This window comes from Protopterus annectens, chromosome 3.part0, assembly GCF_019279795.1.
Source record: "Protopterus annectens isolate FY-2018-M chromosome 3.part0, PAN1.0, whole genome shotgun sequence".
NCBI classification, from domain to species: Eukaryota; Metazoa; Chordata; order Ceratodontiformes; family Protopteridae; genus Protopterus; species Protopterus annectens.
In genome coordinates, this window is record NC_056731.1 from 1,512,534,685 (window position 1) to 1,512,560,374 (window position 25,690).

The 25,690-nt window shown below is 41.5% G+C and overlaps 1 protein-coding gene across 1 annotated transcript in view; it reads left to right on the plus strand.

The window, feature by feature from the left end:
• TGS1 (trimethylguanosine synthase 1) overlaps positions 1–25,690 on the plus strand; it is a 1,147,018-nt gene that overhangs the window by 292,992 nt on the left and 828,336 nt on the right. Inside the window, exon 3 of the mRNA XM_044065538.1 lies at positions 15,771–15,928. Coding sequence (XP_043921473.1) covers positions 15,771–15,928 — 158 coding nt within the window. The remainder of the gene's footprint in view (positions 1–15,770; positions 15,929–25,690) is intronic.

A 25,690-nucleotide genomic window follows, 5' to 3' on the forward strand; every position in this document is an offset into this window, starting at 1 on the left:
AGCCGAAAGACACAACAACAACATGTATATGTAGTTGTTCCAACACGAACAGTGCTTGAAGACCACTCCACTTGTTTATACTAGCAGTACTGTGTCTGGTAATTAGTTCTGATTGTAAGTTGGGCAGTAGTATTTTTTTTGATGAACATGGATTTGTATAGATGTCTCCTAAAGTAAGTCATTTTAGAAATGTATGGTAAAGTTTAAAGAGAGTCTTTTAAAGTACATTTCGAAAGGTATTATGCTCTTGTTGGAGTATTACATGACTGAATTTGTTTCTTAGTGGCATAAATTTTATATAAACATTTATCCTTCATATGGAATTTAGTGGTGGTATAATCTTAGGGTTTCTTTAATGACAAAACGTTTATCTTGTAATGTTTGAATTATGGGACTGGTCAATTAGAAGAATGCCTGTAATGTATGATAGAGATATAGGAAGTGACTGTAAGTGCAGAACATATTGTGAATATGCTTGCCATTTAGGCAACTATACCCATGCAAAATAAACAAAGGACTAACTCAAAACCAAGCAACTATAGTGGAATACCAGCATCTACAAATTGTATAACAAAAGGAAGATAGCCATGGACAAAACTAGGAGGTTCAGTGCCCAGCAAGGCAAGAAACCCCTTATCAAGCTAAATAATCAAATCTGGAGCTTTATGAAGTCCACTAATGCCAAATTTGAATTAAAAATAGCATCTCAGGAGAAAGGCAGTCTCACAATCCCATCTTCAGCTATGTCCTCAACCTCAAAGGTAATGCATAACAGTGTGCTGTAATTATTGTAAGTGGAACTGCCTATATGGAGCTGGAGGACATACAAACCTACTAGTTGAAAAATTAACTCCAATTTCCACCTCGCTTTCCACTCCTGACACTCCTCAAGAGATATCCTGTACTATAACCCACTGGGCTATCACTACTGAACAAGTTCTCAATGTGCACTGCATGACAAACAATGCATCTGTGGGCCCATGTAATATCCCAGAATGCATCTTGAATAGCATGAAATATGACCTATCAAACCATCTTAAAATTACTGTTCAGCCTTAAGATGCTAACCGTCTTTGCGCCTAGTGAATGGAGGACTGCTGCAGTTCTCTCTGCACAAGGGCAAACCATGTACTGACAAGGATAACTACATACCCATAGGTTTGAGTAGTCTTGTATGTAAAGTCATGGAAAGAATTAGAATGGATATTTTAAAGGCACAGAAAATCTTCAGACACTGGTCCAACACACTTTGGTTTAGTCAAAGGCTGATTGAGCCTACTCAACCCGGTGGACTTTTTTGATAGTATAGGTTCATAGGAAAGTCCTAGGCTAGCTGCCGTTGTGGGCCATTTTAAGCCTAGCCAGTTTGCCTTTTTGCATTCAAAGTAACCTATCCCATTTTGTTACAGATTTGCCTTATCCATTCCATTGTCAGTAATTATACATTACCCCTAATGAGAGTAACCGGGGTCATACTATAGATAATTTGAGGGGACTGTTGCTTAGGATAAAGCATTTAAGAGCTGCCTTTGTCCATTAGTAGTACAGGTGGCAGTCCTGGGGTAAATTTTCTGTTTCATATCCTTAGAACTATGTTGAGCTTGAATATGGACAGGAATGAACTTTGTTTTATGTGGCTGGGGAGTTGTTCATATTGCTTCCCCTATGACAATTCATAACAAAAGAACTTTAAAAGATCCAGTCCAGTCATCTCAGCAAAAGAGGTGTGCTGCTGGCAGCTGTTGTCACCTTTAAGACTTCCTAGGAACAAAACTGTTCCACACAACCATTCTCCCCAATCTTGTATTGCTGTGTCTCTGCAAGCATCAAGAATCACTTCCAGGCTCTCCCTTTTTTCTACAAGCTTGGTGACTATTTGTGCAGTTTCTCTGAGTCATCATTTTCTATGTTTTGATGCCAAAGGTTGGAGAATTGTATTTTTCTGTACTACCATTACCACTGATACATTTTGTTTAGTGGAAGTGATAGTTTTCAGCAAATTTCCTCACCACTTCTCCACACTTTCACCAGGTCACTATTTTGGCTGTTGTTTTTTCTGGTGTAATTTGTACTCTGATTGTGATACTTTGCTTAGTTTGTTCACAAATACATTTTGAAATATTATTTTTAAATGGATCAGGGTGGTTATTCTGGTTTCAGAAAATGTTCTAAATGTCAACATAAAGTCCCTGCAAAAAAAAAAAAAAAAAGTTTGCTTCCAGGGTAATTCAGGAAAAGAGAAGCAAGCTAATACTAAAACGATTGCTGACATTTTTTGCATCTTCTGTCATTCCCAGAATTAGAAGGATAAAAGGCAAGCAGAGTAGTGCCATTGAAACTTCCTGTCCTGCTACTAAAGCCACCAGGGTAGATATTTCTCTGCAATCTGCAGTACACAAAAGTAATAATTTTTCACTGTACAAGTGTAGTGAAGATCTAACCTCTTACAAGTCTATCCCAGCTATCCCAGCTAGAGGTAGCAGTGGTCAAGAATCAGCCTTGCAGAGAGAAATAATAGCTCTCTTTTGAGAAGGAAATTTCGAAGTACTTGGTGTTTAGTCCTTCCTTAGCAATGTCCATGTGCTCCTGCAGGTTCCTCCACTGTCTCTACTTGCATGTTGATTAAGGCATATTGATGAGGGCACTGGCCAAGGGGTTTTCTGTTCCACCTCTCTTTCTACAGCATCAAGAGATGTTCCCACCTTCTCTTCTGTTGCTTCTTAGGTCTGCTCTCAGCCTTGTGTGGATACTGATGGATTTTGTATAGACTTCAGCATTGGTACAGAACCTAATTATGCATGTGCTATTGACTCTTATTTCAACATTAGTTGCTTTGGCATGTAGTCTTTTGGTACCAAAAGTCACAAGGGTCCAGAAGTTGGCTGTCGTTGGTTTTTGAACGCTTGAGGTTGCAACACCCTCAGTGCTGCTGACAGTGCTGACCAACTGATTGTGTGATTTATTTATTTATTACTTTGGAACTGATGTTATCTGTGGCTTTAGCACTAAGATGTGTGTCTCAACCCCTGGATTCTTTGGAACTGTGACTCATGGCATCGGTATCTGAAAATTCAAATGCAACCGTTTGAGTTCATAGAGATTAACCTTCTGAGTTCATAGAGATCCTTTTGAAGCCAACACAGTTACATGTTGCCTTGGTTCTATTTTTCTTATACCCAAAGAGCATAGGAGGTTTACTAGGCTATTGGCCCTGAGGTTCTTATAAGCCTAGCCAAGAGTTTAGCCCAATTAGCACCCAATGCCCTTGTCCAGCAGGGATATGGATAGAATCCCAGGGGTATATTTTCTGTTTCCCATCCAGTTATCCAGGTTGCGCTTAAAAAGGGGTAAAGAGGTACTCTGCTTGATATGGAGAAGGTTGTCTATTCCATAAATGAGAGTCTGTGGGACACAAATCTGTCCCGCCAGCAAGTCTTGATGTGACACACCAGGTTGAGGCCGTGCGTATGGGTTACTCAAGTGGAGCTTGACTTGTGGATATGCAGCAGTCCCATCAAGGTGAGGTCCATGATTGCCTTGTTTGCCAGACAGAAGTCACCTCTGAGGAGTCTGTATGAAATTGAGTAGAGGGATAGGGCTTTTAGCCTATCTGTGTATGGTAGATGTTTGAGGTTCTGGATTCTCCTGGTGTGGTCTCTCCAGCTACCTCGTGCTTTGCGAGGTACATGCCGAAAGGTAAGTTGTACTCAATGATGGGCCTTGTAAGGGAAGAATGCAGGGGTGTTATGACCTCCTTGTCCCTGGATGAGATACCCTTACTTATAGGGTGGGCCATGTAGAAGGCTTTCCTTACCACGGAAGCAACATGATGGTCAAAAGTCAGGTTGCTATCAACCTGGGTGCCCAAATCCTGCACGACTAAGTGCTTGGAACATTGTTATTAATGTAGTAATTTGCGGGGACATCACTCTCCCCAAAGGGGATGATGATGCAATTTTTGGTATTCAGCTTGAGGCCATGTTTCTGGCACCAGTCATTTGTCTGAGTGAGACCCTCTTGGAGGATGTCGACATCACTAGGGGAATTCATGACAGCACTCATCTTGCAGTGATCTGCAAACTTGGTCAGCCATAGCCCACTGGTTTTAGCCTGCACTTCGGAAAAGTATATCCCAAATAACAGAGGCCCCAAGACTGAACCCTGGGGTACGCTACTTGTTACGGGTCTACTGCTTGAGGTGACCACCCCTATTTTGACTACATGGGTTCTATCAGTGAGCCAGTTTGCTACCCATCTGGTAACATATGGATTGATGCCTAGTTGAGAAAGTTTAGCTATTATGCCTGAGTAGAGAGTAGTGTCAAAGGCTTTGGCTAGGTCTCGGTAGGTGGTGTGCACTGACTTCCCCTCATCCATGGCTTCGGTGACTGTCTCAAAGAAGTTGACCGAATTTAGCAGACATGACCTCCCCTTGATGAAGCCAAACTATGTGGAATCGGGTGTTTGGAGGTTGCCAATGTCCTTGTTGATGAGGTCCATGATAATCCATTCCATGGCCTTGCAGATCAGGCTAGTTAGGCTGATGAGGCTATGCTCCACCTTTGTATAAAGGGATGGCAGTGGCTGTCCTCCAGTCAGCTGGGACAAAGCCAGTACTCAGGCTTTGGTTGAATAGGGTGCCTAAAGGTGCTGCAAGTTCTTGCCTGAGTTCACATAGGATGCAGTCTGGGATGTCATCTGGTCCCATGGGGGCTGTATTTTTTGCCTTTGAGAGAGCAGTAATGACCTGTTCCCTAGGTATGATGGGAAGGGGACAGGTACTGGGGGTGTCCTGATTTACTGATGGGGGATATAGGGGTAAAGTTTTCGCTGAATCTGTCAGCCAGCAAATTTACTAGATTGGGTCTATGTTAAATGTTCGAACATCCAATTTCAAACATTACATGGTGGAGACCAAATGTTCGACATTTGGATGTTCGAACATAAAAAAAAAAGAGAGAGAGAAAACAGAAAAAAACACGTTAATACTTAAATATACCAACTCCGAGACCGCACTTCAGTGCAGAAAAGGGAAATTTTCCCTATCTGCACCGTACGGTGCCATTGAAGGTCCATCTTCGAGCACTCAACATTTCGAACGTTTGGTCTCGACCATGTAACGTTCTAAATTTTGAGCGTTTGAAGATTTAACAGGTACCCACTAGATCTATAGCATTTGTATATGTGGTGTCCTTGACCACCAGTTCTGAACAGATCTGAGCACTTCCTTTGAGATTGTGGACATATGTGAAGAAGGCCTTATGACTGTCTCTAGTAGATGTGACCAATTTGGACTCAAAGTTTGCTTTGGAGGATTTCACTAGTGCTCTTATTTACTTGTTCAGGCTAAGGAGACATTGCTTCCAATTGGGCACCTGCTCCTCCTTGGTCTTGGACAGCAATTTTTCCTTTTGTTATAGAGTTTATTTATTGCAGATATCTACCAGACAGGTTTACTCTTCCATGTGGAGGATGACTTAGTCCTGTTGGGTGTTCCTGATTCCATGCAGCTATATAAATGCTCGTATAGTGCTTTAGTGTAGTTTTGGATATTGGTGACGGTTCTTACAGAGGGGGGAGGGGGCTGTGAAGCTGTTTATACCATCCCTCAGGAGGCTGTAATCAGCATTGGAGAAGTTTCTGTGCCTGATCCTAGCAAGAGTGGGGTTGGGGGAGATGGTAACTTCGAAAGTGACCAGTTTGTGGCCGGATCTTACCAGGGAGGATGATACTATAGGGAGGTTGCTGTGGTTACTCATGTTGATTAATACCAAGTCCAAGGTATTATCACCCCTTGTAGGGGTATCGACTAGCTGTTCCAAGGCATTTGCATTGACAAAATCAAGGAATCTCTGGGCATTTGTGTTTTGGCATGAATAGTTCTTCCAGTCTATGATTGGGAAGTTAGTCAGCCAGGATCAGGGTAAAGGGTTGAATCTTGATAGATTCGAACAGGTCCAAATAGGTGGACTGAGCATATTGAGTTAGATTTGGGGGCCAGTAGCTAGCTATGATTTGAACATAGGTCTTGTCAGTGGTTAACTGCACCTGGAGAGTGTCCTGTGCATCATACTGTTTTACCAGCCTGGAGGTGTGCATGTCTTTAATGTATATTGAAACTCCACCTCCTTTGGCTTTACTGCCCACAGTTTAGGGTCTGAATGTTTGATAGGATGAGTAACCAGATAAGGATGGGGTGCTCTCTGCAGCTTTGAACCAGGTTTCTGTGACTGCACAGATATCAGCATTTTCCAGGGTTAGGAATACTTGCAATGAGTGCAGTTTCATGTTTAGACTCCTAGCGTTTAGGAGCATGACCTTTAATTGGAGTGGAAAGCTGCTGTAGAGATAATGGAGGCATTTGAGTGATTCCTCTGTCTTTCACTCAAAGTCCCTAGGTGTACCCTGGAAAGGAAGTGCAAAAGGAAGCATCTGGTCTTACTTATGGTGACCCTACTCTGGATACTGCTATAAAGAGAGGCTTCCTGAGTGTCCCCCTGACTACCCTAGGTTTATGGAAATTTTCGAGCTAATAAGAAAGAGGAGGCCATGACTCCACTTGCCCAATATCCCAGAAGGGCAGGTCATGCAGAGGCTTTATGCTGCTTCCCTGCCTCTTTGCTGGCTCTCCCTTATGACAACATGTTGCCTGCAAACATAAAGGGTGTCACAAGAGACAGATGTGGTAGCATCTATGCTTAGGAGACATGACAAGATTATCTGGCATACAAATGAATGTGACTGCTGGAGTAAAGTTCTCATAGCCAATTCAGTTGTTGGTTGCTATATCTAAGTAAGAGCTTTCCGGAGAGTGCCCAGCTGTCCACCTCAATAAGAATAGCAGGCAACAGACCATATTTTATAAGGGAGTATATGCATCGGGTTCTGCAGTCAAGTCATAAAATAGCTAGGGCACACTATCTTTTTCCAGCATGATGTGGGAAAGAGAAACTAGAGATGCTGAAAATGTTATCTCACAGGAACATGCAGTGCATGTTAAAGTTCCAGGTGGCAACCTCAGCGAGTGCTAAAAGACTCATCAACAGGTAACTTCTGGAACAGTCATCTCTATCCAGCATCATACCTTGCTCAGTCATAGTAGCGTTGCGGAAAACATCAAGACTGTCTTTATTAAACACCCAGTATGTTGGCTTATCCATATTTGGGCCCCTGTTGATAAAGAAACTACAAAAGAGCAAGCAGGAAGGGAAGCCTGTGGCAGATGTTGGAGTAAAATTGTGCATGCCTCAAAGAACCTATTCCCATAACCAGAGGTGTGTGAGAAGCTTGCTGCTAAAAAGATCCAGTAGCTATCCTTTGAGCGGTTTTCTGAGCAGCCATCACTGTTGTGGAGGTTAGTCCTAGAGGTAAAAGGCAGCTTGAATGGTCACACTTGATAGTGACTTTTGGGATGAAGGTATGCTCCTTAAGATGATTATTAATACTAGAGTGTACCACAATCTTTTTATTGAGAATCTTGTGTATGTAGTAATTAATAAAAGGGAGCATGGGCATTTTACCCCAATTTTAAATTCCCATTATACAGAAGAAACAACTGTAACAGAGGTGCAGAGTCCAGTTATAAATGGCAAAATTATTAACAACAACCAATGCTATAAAATGCATTTATCACCATGTACAGTGCAGATAGTTCATAAGGTTGGTCCTTGAGAAGAATTGGTCTGTTTTAAAGGAGGACAGGCAGATTAAACAAAAGGTTAGTGAGAAACCGGTTGTGTTTTATAAAAGGGGTAAAACATGAAAAACTCATTGGATGATTTTTCAAGACCTATTGTTATTAGTAAGAATTTAAACATGGGCAAATGTGGGAGATGTTTTTATTGTAAATTCTTCTTTGAGAGTGAACAGTTAATTATAAATTCACAACTGTTAAGAATCTCAGAGGGCTTTAATTGCGTTACTTTAGGGGTGCTTTATGTCAGTAGTGTCCTGGATTTTATACTGGTAAGACTGAAAGGAAGTTGTGTATGAATACCTATATGATAAGAAGAAGAAAGAAAGTAACGCAGTTTCAAAACATGTCCAGGGTATCATTTTAAGTTTAGTATTTTGGAAAAGTGATCCCTAGTGTAAGAGGCGAGCCTTGGTCTCTTTCATTTAGCTCTTTTTTTCTTAGTATTAACAGTACATAGCCTTTTTCTGCTTAGACTTTTTACTGATTGTTTCTGGACCGTGCTTGCCTTTGGGTTGGCTCAACCCGCCCGTTCACCCTCCCTTCACTCAGCTCCTCTACCATACCCCCATTCTCACCCACCCCCGCTTTCCTTACACTTATTAACCTAAACCACACCTTTCTAAGTCATTGTCCTATAACTTGCAGCTACCTCATCCAACACACCCGCAATCAATTTTTTTTTCATTTTCTCTCCTCCCATCTCACTAACCATTATTTTCATCCCTCATGTAATGCTGTCACCCCATCACTGTGTATCAGTACATTTTTCTCTCTCTACTAAACTGCAGACACCAGCCTACCCATATTTTCTCCTATTTCCCTACTAGTTCACCATGTCAGTGATCACCACTCTTTTGAGCAACTCTCTCTTACTCATTACCCTCCACCTAGCCTCCCACTCCACTTCCTTCATCACATCAAACATAACACATTTTCCCTCTCCTACACTCCCGATTATTACATACCATACAAAACCAAATATTCATTTTCACATCTGTTCTAACCTCTACAGTAACTCTATATTGCTGTTCCACTATAAATGTGTCCATACCCCCAATCCTCCTTCCTATCCAGATTTCTTTCATCAACTAATATCCAAGTTCAAACTCTCTCTCCTTCTACACTCACTAACAGAAAACCAACTCCAAGCTGACATACATCCTAACCCAGGACCCGCACAGCTACTCCCACACAACCCAGTAAGGGTCTGTGTCAAATATTCAAACTTCCAAAATGTTCGAATATCTAATAATCTAATAAAAAAAAAAAATTTAAAAAAAAAACGAGAAAAACATACACTAACAGTGCGAGCAGGACAAGCCCCCCCCTGTAACCCCCCACACCCCCCTACTTAAATATACCAACTCCAAGACTGCACTTCAGTGCAGAAAAGGGAAATTCTCCCATTCTGCAACATACGGCGCTGTTGAAAGTCAACTTTTGAACACTTGAAATGTTGAGCATATGGTCTCGGCCATATAACTTTCGACATTTTAAGCATTCGAATAATTGACATGCCCCCCCCCCCACTAACACCCACTACGCCTGCTAATTCTGCCTTCCACCTTCTTACGCTACAAAATTCCAAATCAGACTTACTCTTAACTAATTTTAACCTCAGAAGTATCACCAAAAAAAAAATAGTGAATTTCTTGCAGCCCTAACTACTTACAGTCCTGATGTAGTAATTATTACAGAGACATGGCTAAAACCCAACATTAAAGATGAGGCAATACTTACTGATGGTTATAATGTTATTAGACAAGATAGGCTGAACAAGCATGGTGGAGGCATTGTCATCATGTATAAAAATTTCCTCAAAATTTAAAAATTATTCTGTACTCCCCTAGATCTATCAGAAGCAGAAATTCTAACTACCTAATATGAAGTAAATCCACATAAAACCATCATAATTATTGCCGCCTCCCACCTACCACCAGGAAGTAATCTATCTACTATTGAAAGTCTTCTGTCTTGGGTACCCTCTGCTTTCAACCATGATACTATATAGGTTCATAGGTGTGTACTAGGGTAATGACCCTGGAGCCTTTACAAGCCTAGCCCATAGGATTACCCTGGCATTGTGCCACCCGACCTGAGTTCTTAGTGGCTCTGTCAATTAGAGCCACTGGAGTGATCCCCGGGGTGAATTTTCTATTTCCCATCCACTCATCAAGATTCTTCTTGAAGAGGGCCAGTGAGGTGCTGTGCTTGACATGTATGGGAAGTCTTTTCCATAGCATGGGCAGTCTCTGGGTTATGAACCTGTCCCTCCAGCATGTTCTGTTGATTGCTGTAATGAGGTTGAGGTCTCTGGAGCATGTGGTGCAGAGGGATTGGGATTTCTTTAGATGCAGCATTTCTAACAGAGCTGGGTCAGACATGGCTTTCTACATCAAGCAGATATCACCTCTAAGTAGGCAATATGAGACAGAGAATAGTTGGAGTTTTTTAAGTCTTTTCATAGAGGACAAATGTTTAAGGCCTAGGATCCTCTTTCTGAGGTACTTTTGTGGCCTCTCCGGTTGTTGCAGGTGTCTAGTGAGGTACATGCCAGATTGGGCATTGTACTTTATGATTGGCCTAATGAGGGAAGAGTAGAGGGAGACAATGACCTCTTTTGTCCTGGATGCAAAACCCTTAGTAATGAGATGTGCCACATAGAAGGACATTCTGACCACAATGGCAATACGGTGGTCAAAAGAGAGGTTGCTGTCAACCTGTGTTACTAGATCTCTTATACCACCTTCTGTGTTCAGTGGACTGCCACCAAATGTGGTAATTCAAGGGAACCGGGTTTTTCCCAAAGGGGATGACGACACATTTTTTGGCATTGAGCTTTAGGCCATGATTCTAGCACCAGTCATTGGTCTCATTGAGGCCTTTCTGTAGGATGTCAGCATCACTTGGAGAGTTAATAATAGCACCCGACTTGCAATCGTCTGCGAACTTTGTCAGCCAGAGTCCCTTCGTGTTGGCCTGGACTTCAGAGAAGTAGATAACAAACAGGAAAGGACCCAGGACCGAACCCTGTGGGACTTCACTTGTGACTGGTCGTTAGTTTGACTTGGGAGTCAACTACTTTCACACTATGGGTTTTATCTGTGAGCCAGTTTGCAACCCACCTAGTGATATAGGGGTTGATGCCTAGCTTAGTGAGTTTTTCTATGATTCCTGAGTGGGGAATGGTATCGAAGGCCTTGGCCAGATCAAGGTAGGCTGTATGAACCATCTTGCCTTCATCCACAGCTCTGGTGACTAACTCAAAGAAGACGACCAAGTTGAACAGGCATGATTTACCCCTCACAAAACCAAACTGTGTAGGATCCAGAGATTGGAGATTCCCTATATCCTTGTTTATTAGGTCCAGGATAGTGCTAGGTGTTTTCAACTTGGACAGGCTATCCTGCTCATCTGACAACCCCTCCAATTTTATCAATTTATTCAATTTCACACAAACTATAAACTTCCCCACTAGAATCAATAAACACACCAAGAAAGAATCTATTCTAGACTGGCTACTAACCAATAAGCCCAACTTTGCCCACCAGGCTGCGTGCCTCCCCGATTCTCTCAGTGATCACACTCTCCTACCTTACTTCTAAGGAAATGCATTTGTTCCCCCTGTAATGTTATTTTCAAACACATATGCAACAAAATACATTTTTTTCCCTACCATTTTAAATTCTCTACTTCAAAACTGGAAATGGTCACCTCTAACATCACTCCACCTAGAACAAGCTGTACAATATTTTAATGATACCTTCTTCAACATCCTTAATAACCTCCCTCCAACAAGAAAAATTCACTCCAAAGCCAAAAACCTACCTTGGATAACCAAAGATTCTTAATTTTATTTATTATTTATGATTAATTTTACATTTGTTGACTGGGATAGTCCGACTGGATATATGTCCATTTTCAGCAGAGGCCCGGGGAGAAAAGCTCCAAGATAATAATACACATTGAACTTTTAGTAAATGCTAGTTTCAAGTAGATTACAGTCATAAGCAATACCAGCATTTAGCACATATAGTACTAACTTATTATAAAACACTTTACAAACCATAATATTATTTTCAAAGATAACATTACATTCCGATTTAAGACACACTGAGCAGCAGTTGACCCTTCCTGAAATGGTGTGGTAGAAAAATGTTAGAAGTAGTTGAAGGTAAGGCACCTAAATAATAGAGAGGTCACTAGTCGGGGTTAGTGCAAGGACATAACCAATAAGTTTTGAAGTATTTCTTGAGTTTGTTTTTGAATCGAGTTAGTGAGGGTTCTAGGGTCAAGTCAGCTTGGCTGTCTGTTCCATGTTTTTCCAACAGAGTTGGCAAACAGTGTGTCCCCAGCTGAGTAGTTGGATTTGTATGTTTGAACTAGGAGATTAAATCTCTTATTAAACAAAGGGATAGAGCCCTGGACTTGCTTATCAAACCTCCAAAACCTCTGAAAACTACACCTCTTACAAACAACTAAGAAACCTAAGAAGCAAATATTATCTGATAAAAAATCTATTTTCTAGCTTGTCAGCAAAAACACATAACCCACAAAAATTTTAGCAAAACCTTAACTACCTCCTCAACCCTGGCAAAACCTCTACCCCTGCACCATCTACAACAAATAGCACTGAATGTATAGCATCCCAGTTTAACTTTCATTTCATCACAGCTGTCGCATCACTTTTAAACAACAAATCTAACCAACCCCTTACAGTGCCTATCTCTACTAACTCTAAACCCAACTACTACTCTTTTAAACCCATACAAACCTCTTATGTCAAAAAAACTCCTGTCAAAACTAAAACCTACCTGTCTAGCAGCTAACCAACTCCTAATGACTTCTTAAAAACTGCTGCAAGCTCCATCGCCTATTCCGTATCTATCCTAATCAATCATTCCATCGCAGAACAGTATGACCCATACTGTGGAAGATATCCCATATCATCCCTCTTCACAAGGGAGGCCCATCTAAAGATCTCTCTAATTATTGGCCCATTGCCATTCTCTCACCTCTAGCCAGAATATTAGAGAAATGTATCCATAAGCAGCTTCTAGACCACCTCACTGCAAATAACCTCTTATATAGTTCACAGCATGGCTTCCATCTAAAACACAGTACCTCCACAGCCCTCATAAGTTTCACTAACTACATCAATCTTCTCAAAAACAGTGGACAACTAGTTTCTACTATATTCCTTGATATGTCCAAAGCTTTTGATACGGTATCCCACCAGCTACTATTCAACACTCTAGCCTCCTTCATCCTCAACTTTACAGCTCTCAACTGGTTCTTTAGCTACCTTACTAATCGACAGCAGGCAACTAAATGGGATAATAAACTGTCTAGACTCCTCCCTGTCTCTGTTGGACTTCCTCAGGGTTCCGTCCTTGGCCCTCTACTTTTTATTATATTCACAAATAGTCTAAACACTGCCACTAAATCTGCTTCTGTTATTCAGTATGCTGACAACGCTACTTATTTGCTCTGCTCCCACACACCAAGAACTCCAAGATAAACTGCAAAAGTCATTTCTAGATATTGAAAATTACCTAAATGAACTTCAACTCATCCTAAACCCAAGCAAAACAAAATTAATGATCTTCTCTAACAGGAAATCCAAAGCAAAACCACCTCCTCCCTCCATCTGCTCCACTAGTGGCACTGTAATAGAACCAGATAATGAAACAAAACTACCTGGTGTCATGACAGACAACAACCTAACATTCAGTAAACACATATCACTCACAATAAACAAAGTTCACATCAAACTTGGTGCTCTATGTAGGGCCAAACCTTACCTTACTCAAAATGCCAGACTAGCCACAGCCATATCCCACCTTCTATCTACTCTTCTTCCCTGTTCTCAACTTTTCACTATCCAGCACAAGTCTGATTTACATCTACTTGATTCCTGCTATAGCAAAATCGCAAAATTTGCTGCTAATATACCCAACAGGACCCATTATTGCCTTGCTCTTCAAAAGTTACACTGGCTTGAATTTCCCAATCTATTATTACTCAATCAACTCACCACTACCCACTGTATTATCCACAAACCTGAAAACTGCCCTGCACTCTCCAACCTAGTGCAACTAAATACCAACCCCAGGAGCCATAGATCATTTGATAAACTTGTACTCAAGGTTACAAAGTCCCATAATTATTTTGGTGACTCTCTCTTCTCCTTCAAAGTAGCCAAACAGTAGAACCTATTACCCCAGAATATCTTAAAAAAAAATAGATCGTCATAGTTTCAAAGAACTCCTAAAGGAATACCTTACTCAACAATGGCTATGCTCCTGCAATACTCCTGGCTAGTTTCTCAGGCCTTTGATCAAATGTTTTCTATTCTGCTATCTTCTTGTGTTACTTTTTCCAAATGAAAATGGCACAATGGTTTTTAGTTATATATCTAATGACTTTCATATTACTGTCTGTAATCTTAAGAAATGTAATGTTTTCTGTTTTACATTCACCTTTTTGTAAATTGTGATTGTTGGCAACTGTCAAACTTTTTTGTAGATTGTTTGTAAATCTTTTTAAAATTTTTGTAATCTTTTTGTACTATTATTATGGAGCTCATCTCCCCAGTTCTCCGCTGAAAATGGGCTACTTGCCCAGCCGGACTCCACTTGGTTAACAAATGTAAAATAAAATAAAAGTAAATAAATTACTGGCAGCTCAGTTTTAATGCTAGGAGTCTGCCAGGATTAAATGACCAAACTTCAATTGCTTGTTTATTAATGTTAAAGGCATTAACTAGATAAATTGATTTTCAGACCCTTCATTGAGTATAATGCCCCATTTGACCTGCACCTAGCCAGACACTCACAACAGTTGAAACGCCCTTAAAGGTTCCTTACCTGGAAAATCCAGGGTATGAATACCCTGCTTTACCCAGATTGCCTTAAGACCCCATCTCTGTACTCCATTTCCTACAGGCTACTTAGGGCGATCTATGCTTAGCATATAAGGTGTTTTCTGCTTCAGCTGTGATGGATCTTTTCCACATCTGCAGGATAAGCATCGCCAGAAACACTAGAAGCAAGGATGCGAACTTTATCTGCGACATAAATAGAAAATGCTTGGGGGACTGATATGGTTATCAAAGGATCCCTGCACTATGGAATAAGCTCCCCATCTTTGTGAAGCAGAGTTCATCTCTGTCCCTTAAAAGGAACCTTGGTCATTGGATGGGAAATCGCAGATTTGCCCCTGGCCTGGCCCCTTTGTCTCTGATGTATAAAGGTTAACAGTAAGCAAATGAATCCCCGACTAACATACCTCATCCCCCGCTGGATTTCCAGGAAGCTAATGAGCACATAAAGATAGTCAGTATATCTGGAAAGTTCTTGTACTTCAGGGTCGAGCTATTTATTACCTGTTCAATTACCTGTTCAGTGCCTTCCCATTTGGTCTCACCACAGTTCCCAGGGTGTTTTCAAAATGTATAGCACCTTATGCAGATCATAGGCTTAACATAAGTGGAGTTTTCCTGTATCTGGATGGTTGGTTTCATACTCTTTCTTCTTAGACAGCTTTTGGAATCTCCCAAGTGTTAGTAATATTGCAACTTTGATCCAAGGAAAGCCATGTACAGTTGTGTAAGAACTTATAATCATGTGAAACAGTGGTAGTTTGCTGGATTGATGTCAACTGTACTTGATTTTGCCTCATATTTGTCCCAGTCTTTCTTAAAATTTTTGATTTTCTGATTCAGTCACCAAGGAATACAATCAATCATTAGGATTAGACATTTGAAATTCATACTTTTTTTTTCAGAAAATGCATGCTGATGCAAAATGTGTTGTTTTTAAGTGATTAGAGTAGTACTTAGAATGTCCCAGATTTTAGCCTTTTGTCTCTCCTGTAGTATTTTTGGCTTTATCCCTAATTCTTGTGCAAAGAAGGTGAGAGCTGTGGTTGAGCTCTACCCTCATTACATGTTTTTCTAATTGGCCTTACAGTAGAATCCTGTTGTTAAGCTTTTCAGCAGTCAGCTCTTTACCTGTTGTGATGAATTTTTAGTAATGATGAAGCAAACTAATATACTAATTTGTTCCTTCAGGTGGAGAAGAGAGTGAAAATGAAGATGGAGAATATGCCCTAAATGAAGACTTTGCACATGATGAGGAGGAAGAAAAGGTAGTAGTAGAAGATGATCTTGACTCTGAAGCAGAGCTTATGAGGAGTATGGGGTTACCTCTTCAGTTTGGTAGTCTTCAGGTAAGCCAAGAATCAGTGATGAAACTGAAGTAGAAGTGCGTGTGGATTCAAGTTAACTAATAAGAATCCTAGGAAGTTCAAGGCTACTGAGTCTTGTAACAAATACACATTACCATTTCCCACTCTGATCTGTCCCACCTTTCTGAAGTTCTGCTAGTCCAGTCAAGCCCTTGGTTAATTTCTGAATATTTATCTGATTATCCAGGTCCTGTTTGAGGGAAGGTAGTATGTTAGGGTGCTTTATTTGCAGGGAAAGTCTTTTTGAGAAGTAAGGGAGATGCTGAGTAACAAATCAGTCTTTTCACCTTGTTTTGTTGATCTGCTGAAGCAGGGCAGAAACGAAGGACAATTCTTGTAGTCTTTTCTGGTAGCTAAGGGATTTTAAACCTGTGATCCTCTTTGTTAGGAATCTCTGGGGATTTTCCAACCGTTTGCTATATCTGGTGAGATATATACAATAGTAGCCACTAATTTCTGTAATTGGTCTGGTTAGCTCTGAATGCAAGGGAACAGTAACATCTTTAGAACTAGAAGATGCCCCCTTTGTGATGGGCTGCACTAGTTAAGACTTGTTGACAAACATTGCTATGTAGTGATCAAAAGAGACAGCATCATCAACTCAGGTTCCTGATCAAAATAGAGGGAGTTGTCAACCTGGGTTCCCATGTCACCTAACTATGTCATCATTTTGAGGTAGGGTTTTGTCAATGCTGTATTGTTGCGGAGATAGTTGGTCTGGCAAATCTGGCAATGTTGCAATTTTTTAGCATTTGATTCAAGCCCATTTTTAGTACATCAGGCATTTATAAGTGTAAGTTTCTGTTGAAAGGCTTCTTTGTCAGAGGAGGATTTGACAATGACTACCATTTTGCAGTTGTCTGCAAACTTGGTCAGCCATATGTCTTAGTTTTTTGTCTCTGGGTCAGAGAAGTTAATATCAAGCAAAGTCTCTTACAACACTGAGCCCTGCCAGGTACAACTGGTCACCTTTATGTTTCTGATACTGCTCCTGCCACTTGCACCCTATGGGTTCTGTCTTTTAAACAGTTTGCTTTTCATCTTACCCTACACGGGTCTGTTTGTACTGCATCTAGTTTATTAGTTATACTAGCATGGTGGATGGTGCCAAATGCCTTGGGTAGACTGTGTGACTTTTTGTTTTGTGGGAAGAGATCAGAATAGACTGTATGTACATTGTGACCAATGTCAGCAGCTTGTGTTAATTTTTCAAGGAAGTTCACCAAGTTAATTTAAAAGGATCTACCTTTTACAAAGGCAAATTGCTGTGGGTCTAGTCTGATGATATTTTTTAATGTGCATCTTGTTCAAGTCTGTTATAATGTGTTCCACGACCTTACAAATGAGGCCTTTCAGGCTTGTGGGACCATAGTTTCTGAGATCTGTAGTAGGGACACATTTAGTTGTTTATGTATTTATTTATTTATCTTTTTAATTTTATTTTTTTATTTATTTTTATTTGTTTTTCAGGGTAGAACAAAGATCTCAATGGACTTTTTTCAGATGCAGCCTGGGAGCTGTCTAGTTGAGTGACTTGCTCAGAGTCACACAGTTAGGTGATGGAGGCTGAGGGAATCAAACCTTACACTATTGGACCACAGGAAGCCACTTGTTAACAGCTCCTTAATCCTTCAAACCAGCTACCAGACCTTTATGAAGTAGCATCACCAGTACGGTATGCCACATTTCTGGGACTCTTCTTGCAGCCAAGCTTGGGTTAAATAGCTTATGGTGATGTTTTGCCAGGGCAGGTTTAGTACTGTTTAACAAACAGCCTGGTATGTTGTCTGGTCTCATGGAGGAAGGAATATTAGTCATGGAGAGCACTTGTAGTACATATCCTTAAGTCATGGTGGTGATGAGGTTCAGAAATACTGGAATTGTAGGGCTTAGGATAGTTGTGTCAGGAGGGTTTTTTTTGCTAGTTTATTGGTATTGTCCACTGGGTCCAGGTAGGATTTGTCATTTATTATCAGTTCTGTTGATTGTTTTTTAGTTTTCTTACATTTGTTAAGAAAGATTTTAAATTATTGTTGGTTTCAGGTGCTTACCTGAGTTCATGGACTGCTTTAATCACAGTAATTGTCTTTTTTTAATTCTTAGTCGCATTTCTAATATTTTTCTGTACTTGGGTCTTTAGACCAATTCTGTACTGTTGAGTTTTTTCTTTGTTGTAGATTTCGTTTATGTTTGTGACCCCACCAGAGTGGCTTGCTTTTAAACTTTCCATTGGGACTGCCAATTTTGTACATTTATTTATGTGGCTATAAAACTTCTTTGCAAATCTACTTTCCAAGTTGACATTTATGATGGTGGTGATATATGTGAATTTTGAGACTTCCTCATCATTTCTGCTCTTGAAGTCTTTGAATTCAGATGCATTGATTTCAGTTAGATTACTTCCTTTCTGTGCCATTTGTAGTGCATAGAGAATTTGGCATTTTCTTTGTTGCTGTTTATAAATTCTTTTGCCTTGTTGAACTGATGTAGGCAAGTCCTTCACAGTAAGTAAAACTGGCTTGAATAGCAGTGACAGTGTTTTATTAGCATATTATTATGGCTGGGTGTTCTTTGGGGGATTTTAATTAGGGCTGCTTACTTAATAATGTTGTTGATGTGAAAAGTTAAAAAGAATTATCAAACAAGACCAGTAATTAAATGTTCTTATTGTGTGATTTAAGTAATGGCTGTAGTAGAAGAATTAACAAAAAGTTAGAACTAAGATGTTAATCCTTTGATGTTCTTTGTAGTCAGTGTTGCAGTACTGGTCCTTGGGTCTTCCTGCAGTGCAAAAACCCGTGCTGACCCAATTTCAGAGTCTTTTCATGATCAACTGACAGACATTTGATAGCCAGTGTTTGGATGTAAGAGGATAAGAAGGGCATCCATCAGTGCAATTTCCAGTTCTACATTTTTTTCTAGCCTTGCAGTCCGATGTGCTTGTATGTTTACTAGATACTCATGTCTTGTCGACCTGTTCATTTTTCTCTAAAGTTTCTAACAAATGATTTTCAGGCAAGTACCCTACTGGGGAATTCTTTCTTCTGATTAATGTTCCAAAAAGTTAATAACTGCTTGAAATTTGGGAAGCAAATTCCACACATTCCATATTCCACATAAAAAAAATTGCATTCTATTCATCTGCTTTTACTGTATTTGTGTTTCTTCCTACTTTATTACTAGTGGCATGACTACAACTCTGATCTGAGATATATAACAATAAGTATCTTTTTCTGTGCATTTAAAGAGTTTTTTTGTTGTATCTGCTTTATTTTCTGAAAAAAAAAATATATATATATATACTTGTTTCCCATCTTTCTAAGCTAGTATAGTCCAGTTTTCAGGTTAAGTGCTGAATTCAGGGCTGTGTTACAAGTCCCTGTGTTTGCCCATACCTTACTTGGAAAGAAGGAAGTTTCTCTGTTCACCTGTGAGAGAGAGGAGCTTTGAGCAGCCTATCTGTCCCTGGAGGAGTGGTTTCAGCCCAGAAATTAGTAGTTTATTGGCCATTTTGGGCTAATTTGTATCTCTTTAATTTCCCTGCTATAAATACCACATTTGCCTGGTTTTGCACACCAGGCAGCGTTGGTTAGCTAGGGTATAACTATTCCCAGCTCCACAAAGTCTCCTCTTCAATTTTTCCCTTGGAACTAGACAAACTTTCAACTTAAGCACTCAAGCCATTCATTTCTCAGCCCAGCACTTGCTCAAAACTCATAGCAATCACTTATAAACCCTAGCGCTAGACCCTCCTATACTGTACAGAAGGACAAGGCTTTCTATTCAACCTTACCAGCCATTCAGTAAAACAGTTCACTGTACCTATCCAGGCATGTCCAAAGGGCAGTTTCAGGCGTACTCTCCAGTCCAACTGGTCAATCTGGGCATTTTGATGCAATGCTACAACTGCCTCGTGTACACAGAGAACCCTCTACTCCTACCACCAAATACTAATACATGTGAGAGATGCAGTTGTACAGCCAAACTGGAGGCTAAGCTCTCTCAACCAAAGGCTGGATCAGGCAGTCAAGAGGAGAAGAGAATTACTTGCATCACACCACCAGTCTCCCATAGACACATTAAACCAGCTCTGGCAAAAAACACACATAAATACACGAAAACATACCCGGAGGCTCTAAATAAAAATCTGCAAAAGCAACAGAGACCTCCAAAGCAGACATCCAAGCGACCTCCACCCCCCGAACACAAATCATGAAACCCATACTTCACAAAACCAGTGTGCCATGCAATTGCAGCCCTTAAGGCAAAATAACATACCCAACATACTAGTAATACTAGTAATAGGTGACTCTATAGTCAGGCACACTGACGTCCCACTCACTAGGCTGAATAAGGAGAGGGTTACTGTTAGCTGCCTGTCGGGTGCCAGGATTCGCCACATAACAAGCATTCGGGTCACTCCAGAACAATTACAAATACGTCTCTGTCATTGTCCATGTTGGTGTGAATGACCTGAGCCGTACCTCCCTGGACTACATGAAGAGACATGAAAGAGCTCCCTGATCTTGTAGCCCAGGCCGGTATGACCCTAACTCTGAGTAGCATCCTGCCCTCACCAAGAATGTTACCACAGTATAAAGAAAAAATCATCAATTTCAACAATTGGCTAAGTTTTTGGTATCATTCAAAGGGGTTCCAGTGTCTGTCCACCTAGGATGACATGCTTGACAAGCCACGCTGCTTCGCTAGAGACGGCTTGCACCTGTCACCCTTAGGCTTTCTAATACTGGCCAAGGCTCATGCCACCCCCGTAGTGCCTTTTTTAGGCAAGGCTCAAAAGACAAACCCACTGCCATAAATAGTACAAGTAACAAAAAACTGAGGGTAATGCTACTCAATGCTAGAAGACTAAACCTCAAAATGCACGCATTCGAGGTACTCCTCAGTATGGGGAAAATCGATATGCGTGCAGTAACAGAAACCTGGTTTAAGGCTCCAGAGAGCACCCCAGCACTACCAGGCTACAACTCATGCCATACATTTCGGCCACAGAACCCAGACCAAAATACAAAAAGCGGGGGCATATCCATATTCATCAAGGATACCCACACCTCCAGGTTAGTGGCACAGCACAATGCTTCAGAGATCATCCGCGTGCAACTAACAACGGGCAAAACTGCAATTCAAATTTTAGCTTGCTACAGATCACCCACCATATCCCAGGACCCCCATTCTACATTTCTGGAAACACTGGGAAATATAAAGGTCCTACCAAATATCCTAATATTGGGTGATTTCAATTACCCAAACATTAATTGGGAGAACTACTCAAGTACTAACTCCCTTGCCCAACATTTCCTAGAATTTATAAACTCAAACGCCCTGGATTAACTGGTCAACTCTCCCACCAGAGGTGACAACATATTGGACCTGGTCATCACCAACATGGGCGACCGGTGCTCCACACTGGAGGTCAACCCCTCGCTGGTTAGTTCTGACCATAAACAAATCACTTTGGATTCCACCCCCACCCCCGGACAAGGAAACCACCGTGAAAAACTTTTCAAAAGCAAGCTTCACATTACTTAAGACCGAGGTGGAAAGTTTCAAAGCCCCCATGCTAAAGGATAACATTGTCCAATCTGCAAAATCCTTTACTAATGCATTCTACGGGCACCTACAAAAATGCATGGATCGTGCTATCCCAAGCAAAACCAAGACTCACTCCTTCAAGAAAAGGAAAGCAGTCTGGTGGACTCTTGCCATAAACAAGCTATACAATAGAAGGAGGAAACTAGTACAGAAGAGAGTAAAATCCCAAGAAGGGAAGACATCCCTGATCAGTATCAGCAAGAAACTACAATCCATCATAAAATCATCCAGTGTGAGTTTCGAAAGAAAAATTGCCAAGGACTCCAAAGATAACCACAAGGCATTTTTTAGCTATGTCAAGAATCTAAGTGGCAGTGCTCAGATCTGCTCGGAGTTGGTGCAGAATGGTACAAAATACACTGAACCAACCGATATTGCCAACATCCTGGCAGACAGGTTCAGCACAAACTTCACCCCCAAAAGGGCCCATAACCAAACCAGAAGAAAGTAGAGCTCCTGAAACCGCAGACACTCAGGTTAAAACAGCCCTCTCCAAAGCCAAAAACACAGCATCAATGGGACCAGATGGTGTCCCAGGCTGCGTCCTACACGAGCTCAAAGACGAACTAACCCCCCACCTAAACACACCGTTCAAACTTAGCCTTTCCTCAGGTTCCATACCCATAGAGTGACGCACAGCATTGTTTATTCCACTCCACAAAGCTGGAGCCACAACAGACCCTGGGAACTATTGCCATATAAGCCTGACTAGCTTGGTCTGCAAGGCTATGGAGCGCATTATCATAGAACTCATTAACAGAGACATTGGGAACCTCCAAACACTGGATTCTACCCAGTTCGGCTTTAAGGGCAGATCATGCCTCCTAAACGTTTTGGACTTCTTTGAGACAGTTACCAAGGCTACAGACGAGGGAAAGGTGATACACACAGCCTACCTAGACCTCGCAAAGGCCTTTGACACCATTCCCCATTCTGGTATTATAGACAAGCTCACCAGCCTGAACATAAACCCGTACGTCACAAGATGGGTTGCCAGCTGGCTCACGGACAGAACCCACATGTTAAGAGTTGCGGGAGTTAGGTCGGACTCTAAAAGGGTTACAAGTGGCGTTCCCCAGGGCTCCGTCCTAGGACCCCTCCTGTTTGGCATATACTTCTCAGAGGTACAGGCAAGCACAGGAGGGCTATGGCTGACCAAGGTCGCAGATGACTGCAAACTAGGGGCTATAATTGACTCTCCGGCTGACACAGACAACCTCCAAAAGGATCTCACTGAGACGGATACCTGGTGTCAAAATCATGGCCACAAGCTAAATGCCAAAAAGTGCATAGTCATCCCCTTTGGAAAAAACGAAGTACCCACAAACTACCACATAGGTGGTAGTCCCCTAAATACGGAAGACGTAATAAGGGATCTGGAGACCCAAATAGATGGTAAACTGTCCTTTGATAATCACATTGCCAAAGTGGTTAGAAAATCCTTCTACGTGGCCCACCTCATCACAAAAGGGTTCGCATCCAGATCAAAAGAGGTCATTGTGCCCCTCTACTCATCGCTCATCAGACCCATCATAGAGTACAATGCCCCATTTGGGATGTATCTTACGAGACACCTGCAACAGCTGGAAAGACCACAGAAGTACCTCACCAAGAGGATCACTGGCCTCAAACAGATGCCCTATGCAGCTCGAGTGAAGAAACTCCAGCTATACTCTGTTGCATACCACCTACTCAGAGGTGATCTCTGCCTGACATACAAGGCCATGTCCAACCCAGAACTGATGGACATGCTCCACCTAAAGAAAAGCTTATCCCCTCGAGCCACAAGCTCTAGGGATCTAAACCTCACCACAACAATAAGTAGGACATGCTGGAGGGATAGATTCCTGTCACAGAGACTTCCCATGCTTTGGAGCAAGATTCCAATCTACATTAGGCAGAGCTCCTCGCCAACACTGTTCAAAACAAACCTTGACGAGTGGATGGGAAACAGAAAGTTTACTCCGGGGATCACTTCAGTGGCTCTGCTGGACAGAGGCACAGGGAACTAATCTAAGGGGGCAGCGAAAGCCAGCACATTCTGGCTAGGCTTATAAATGCCTTTGGGTAGATAGTCTAGTACCTACCTATGAACCTATATAGACTTATCCAATTTGTTTGAGGTCTCAGCATGATATTTCCAGTTATTAGGATTATCCTAGGTTTACAGCGAAGACTTGTGTAGGGCCTTAGTTCTAGTGGTACACATGGTGTCCTCTGAACTGTTTCCTGCTGTTCATCCATCTTTCACGGTTACAACTGCTACTTTGGCAAGAAAATGTAAAAACAAAAGGCCTAAAAGAAAGAACTGTGCAGACGATGGTGATTCTTCCTTGTCTGTATCTAAGTTGACTTAAGACTCCGGTGAGACCCCAGTTCCAGTGCATACCAGGCCTGAGGCTTCTGGCATGACCTCTCGAGAGGCCACCATGACAGCAGGCCACTTGACTTTGATCTTTCTCACATCAACATTTATTAGGTCTGAGGTTGCTCAGCAAACCTCCGCTTCCGATGTCCTATTATTAGTTAACGAGGGAGATAGTTAATCTTTCGCATTTATTCTGCAGAACTACACGCCATTAACCCAGACCGAGGGCACAGTTGCTCAGTCGCGAGTCCTCTTTTACTAAACAGTCACCTGAACCAGCGAGACCAGTTAACGTAAATGAGCCTACTCCCCAGTCATCTGCTATTACAACCCAGGTTGAAACTCAGGACCTCCTTAAAAATGCCAGGAATTCATGGCCTTTGTGAAGTCTATGGAGACCATCCAGGCACCAGAGATTATCCCTGTAGCCCCTCCCAGTAAAAGACCAGGAGATTATTTCATTTCAAGTGGAGTCTGATTCTTCAGTATGTGAGGATGAGGAATAGTTATCGTATTCTGAATACCTCCCCCCTCAGTCCTATCCAGATTCTGACTCAGATGATACCCTCTCATTTACCTCTCCCCAAGAAAATGTATCATTTGGGATACATTATATAAGGTGGCAGTGAAAAGTAAGGAATTCTGTCAGGTCCAAACTCATTACTGCCAGCTTCTAAGCCTGTTATCACCCAAACCACTAGTTATTCCCCCAGTCCATGTGGTATTGATGTCTTTGAAGGCATATCTCTATGCCTAGACTATCTGCCTCCTGTTCCAAGGAAGCCAGGTTGATTTTATATAGTGGCTGTCACTTTCAAATATCTCTTCAAGAATCCACAAGTTAATTCTTCTGTAGTGTCTACTGAACCCAGTAAGGGTGCACCTAAGCCTACTGCTAGACATCATGTAACTATTGAGAGAAAAGGTAGACTACCACACAAGTGTGGGAAAATAAATTCTACATCTGCTGCCCTCTCTATGAGGGTCTGTCACTTTCCAATTTCATCTGTTAAAATACTTGAGTCCCTGCAGAAACAGATTATTACCAAAGCAGAGAGCATTGCAGATGAAGCCTTACTAAGGGACATAAAGGAAACTGGTAGAACAGCACTGGAGGTTTCTAGGCATTCTTTGAATTGTGGTTGTTGCACATTAGAGGCGTCATACAGGGTAGCTGCTACCGGCTCTGCTACCCTCGGGCATGCTTGACTGAAGACATAACCACTTTTTGACCAAGTAAAGGCCGAACTCTTGGATGCCACATTGGATAAAGACTTCCTTATTGGACCTCCTGAAGAGAAGGTGTTCAAGAAATTGGATAAAAAAGGGGAAGCAAATAAAAACTGTGAAATAAATGTATTGATGTCCAACCCCACTACCTCCTAGGCAAGGTAAGTGAAGGCTTCCCTGATCAAAAAGGCCTAGACAGTCCAGAATATGGCAACCCGAGCAATGCCCTATTATACCCTGGTGGGTCCAAAGACTTTATTACTGTAGATAACAGCTGTGATTATGCACAGCTCTCCCCCCTTCTGCCCCTCCCCACCTCACAAGCAGAAATATGTTATTCCTTTCCAAACCAGTGGAATCTCATCACCTCAGACCAGCGGGTACTAAACATCACAGAAGAGAGTTACTTTATAACTTCAGAGAAAGAAATCCCTTCTTAGGAATACCAAAGTCAAAAAAATACCAATGGGCTCTAAGGATCCATTCAGCCAGTCAGTTCTGGGGAGGAGGCCAATGGTTTTACTCCAGGATTT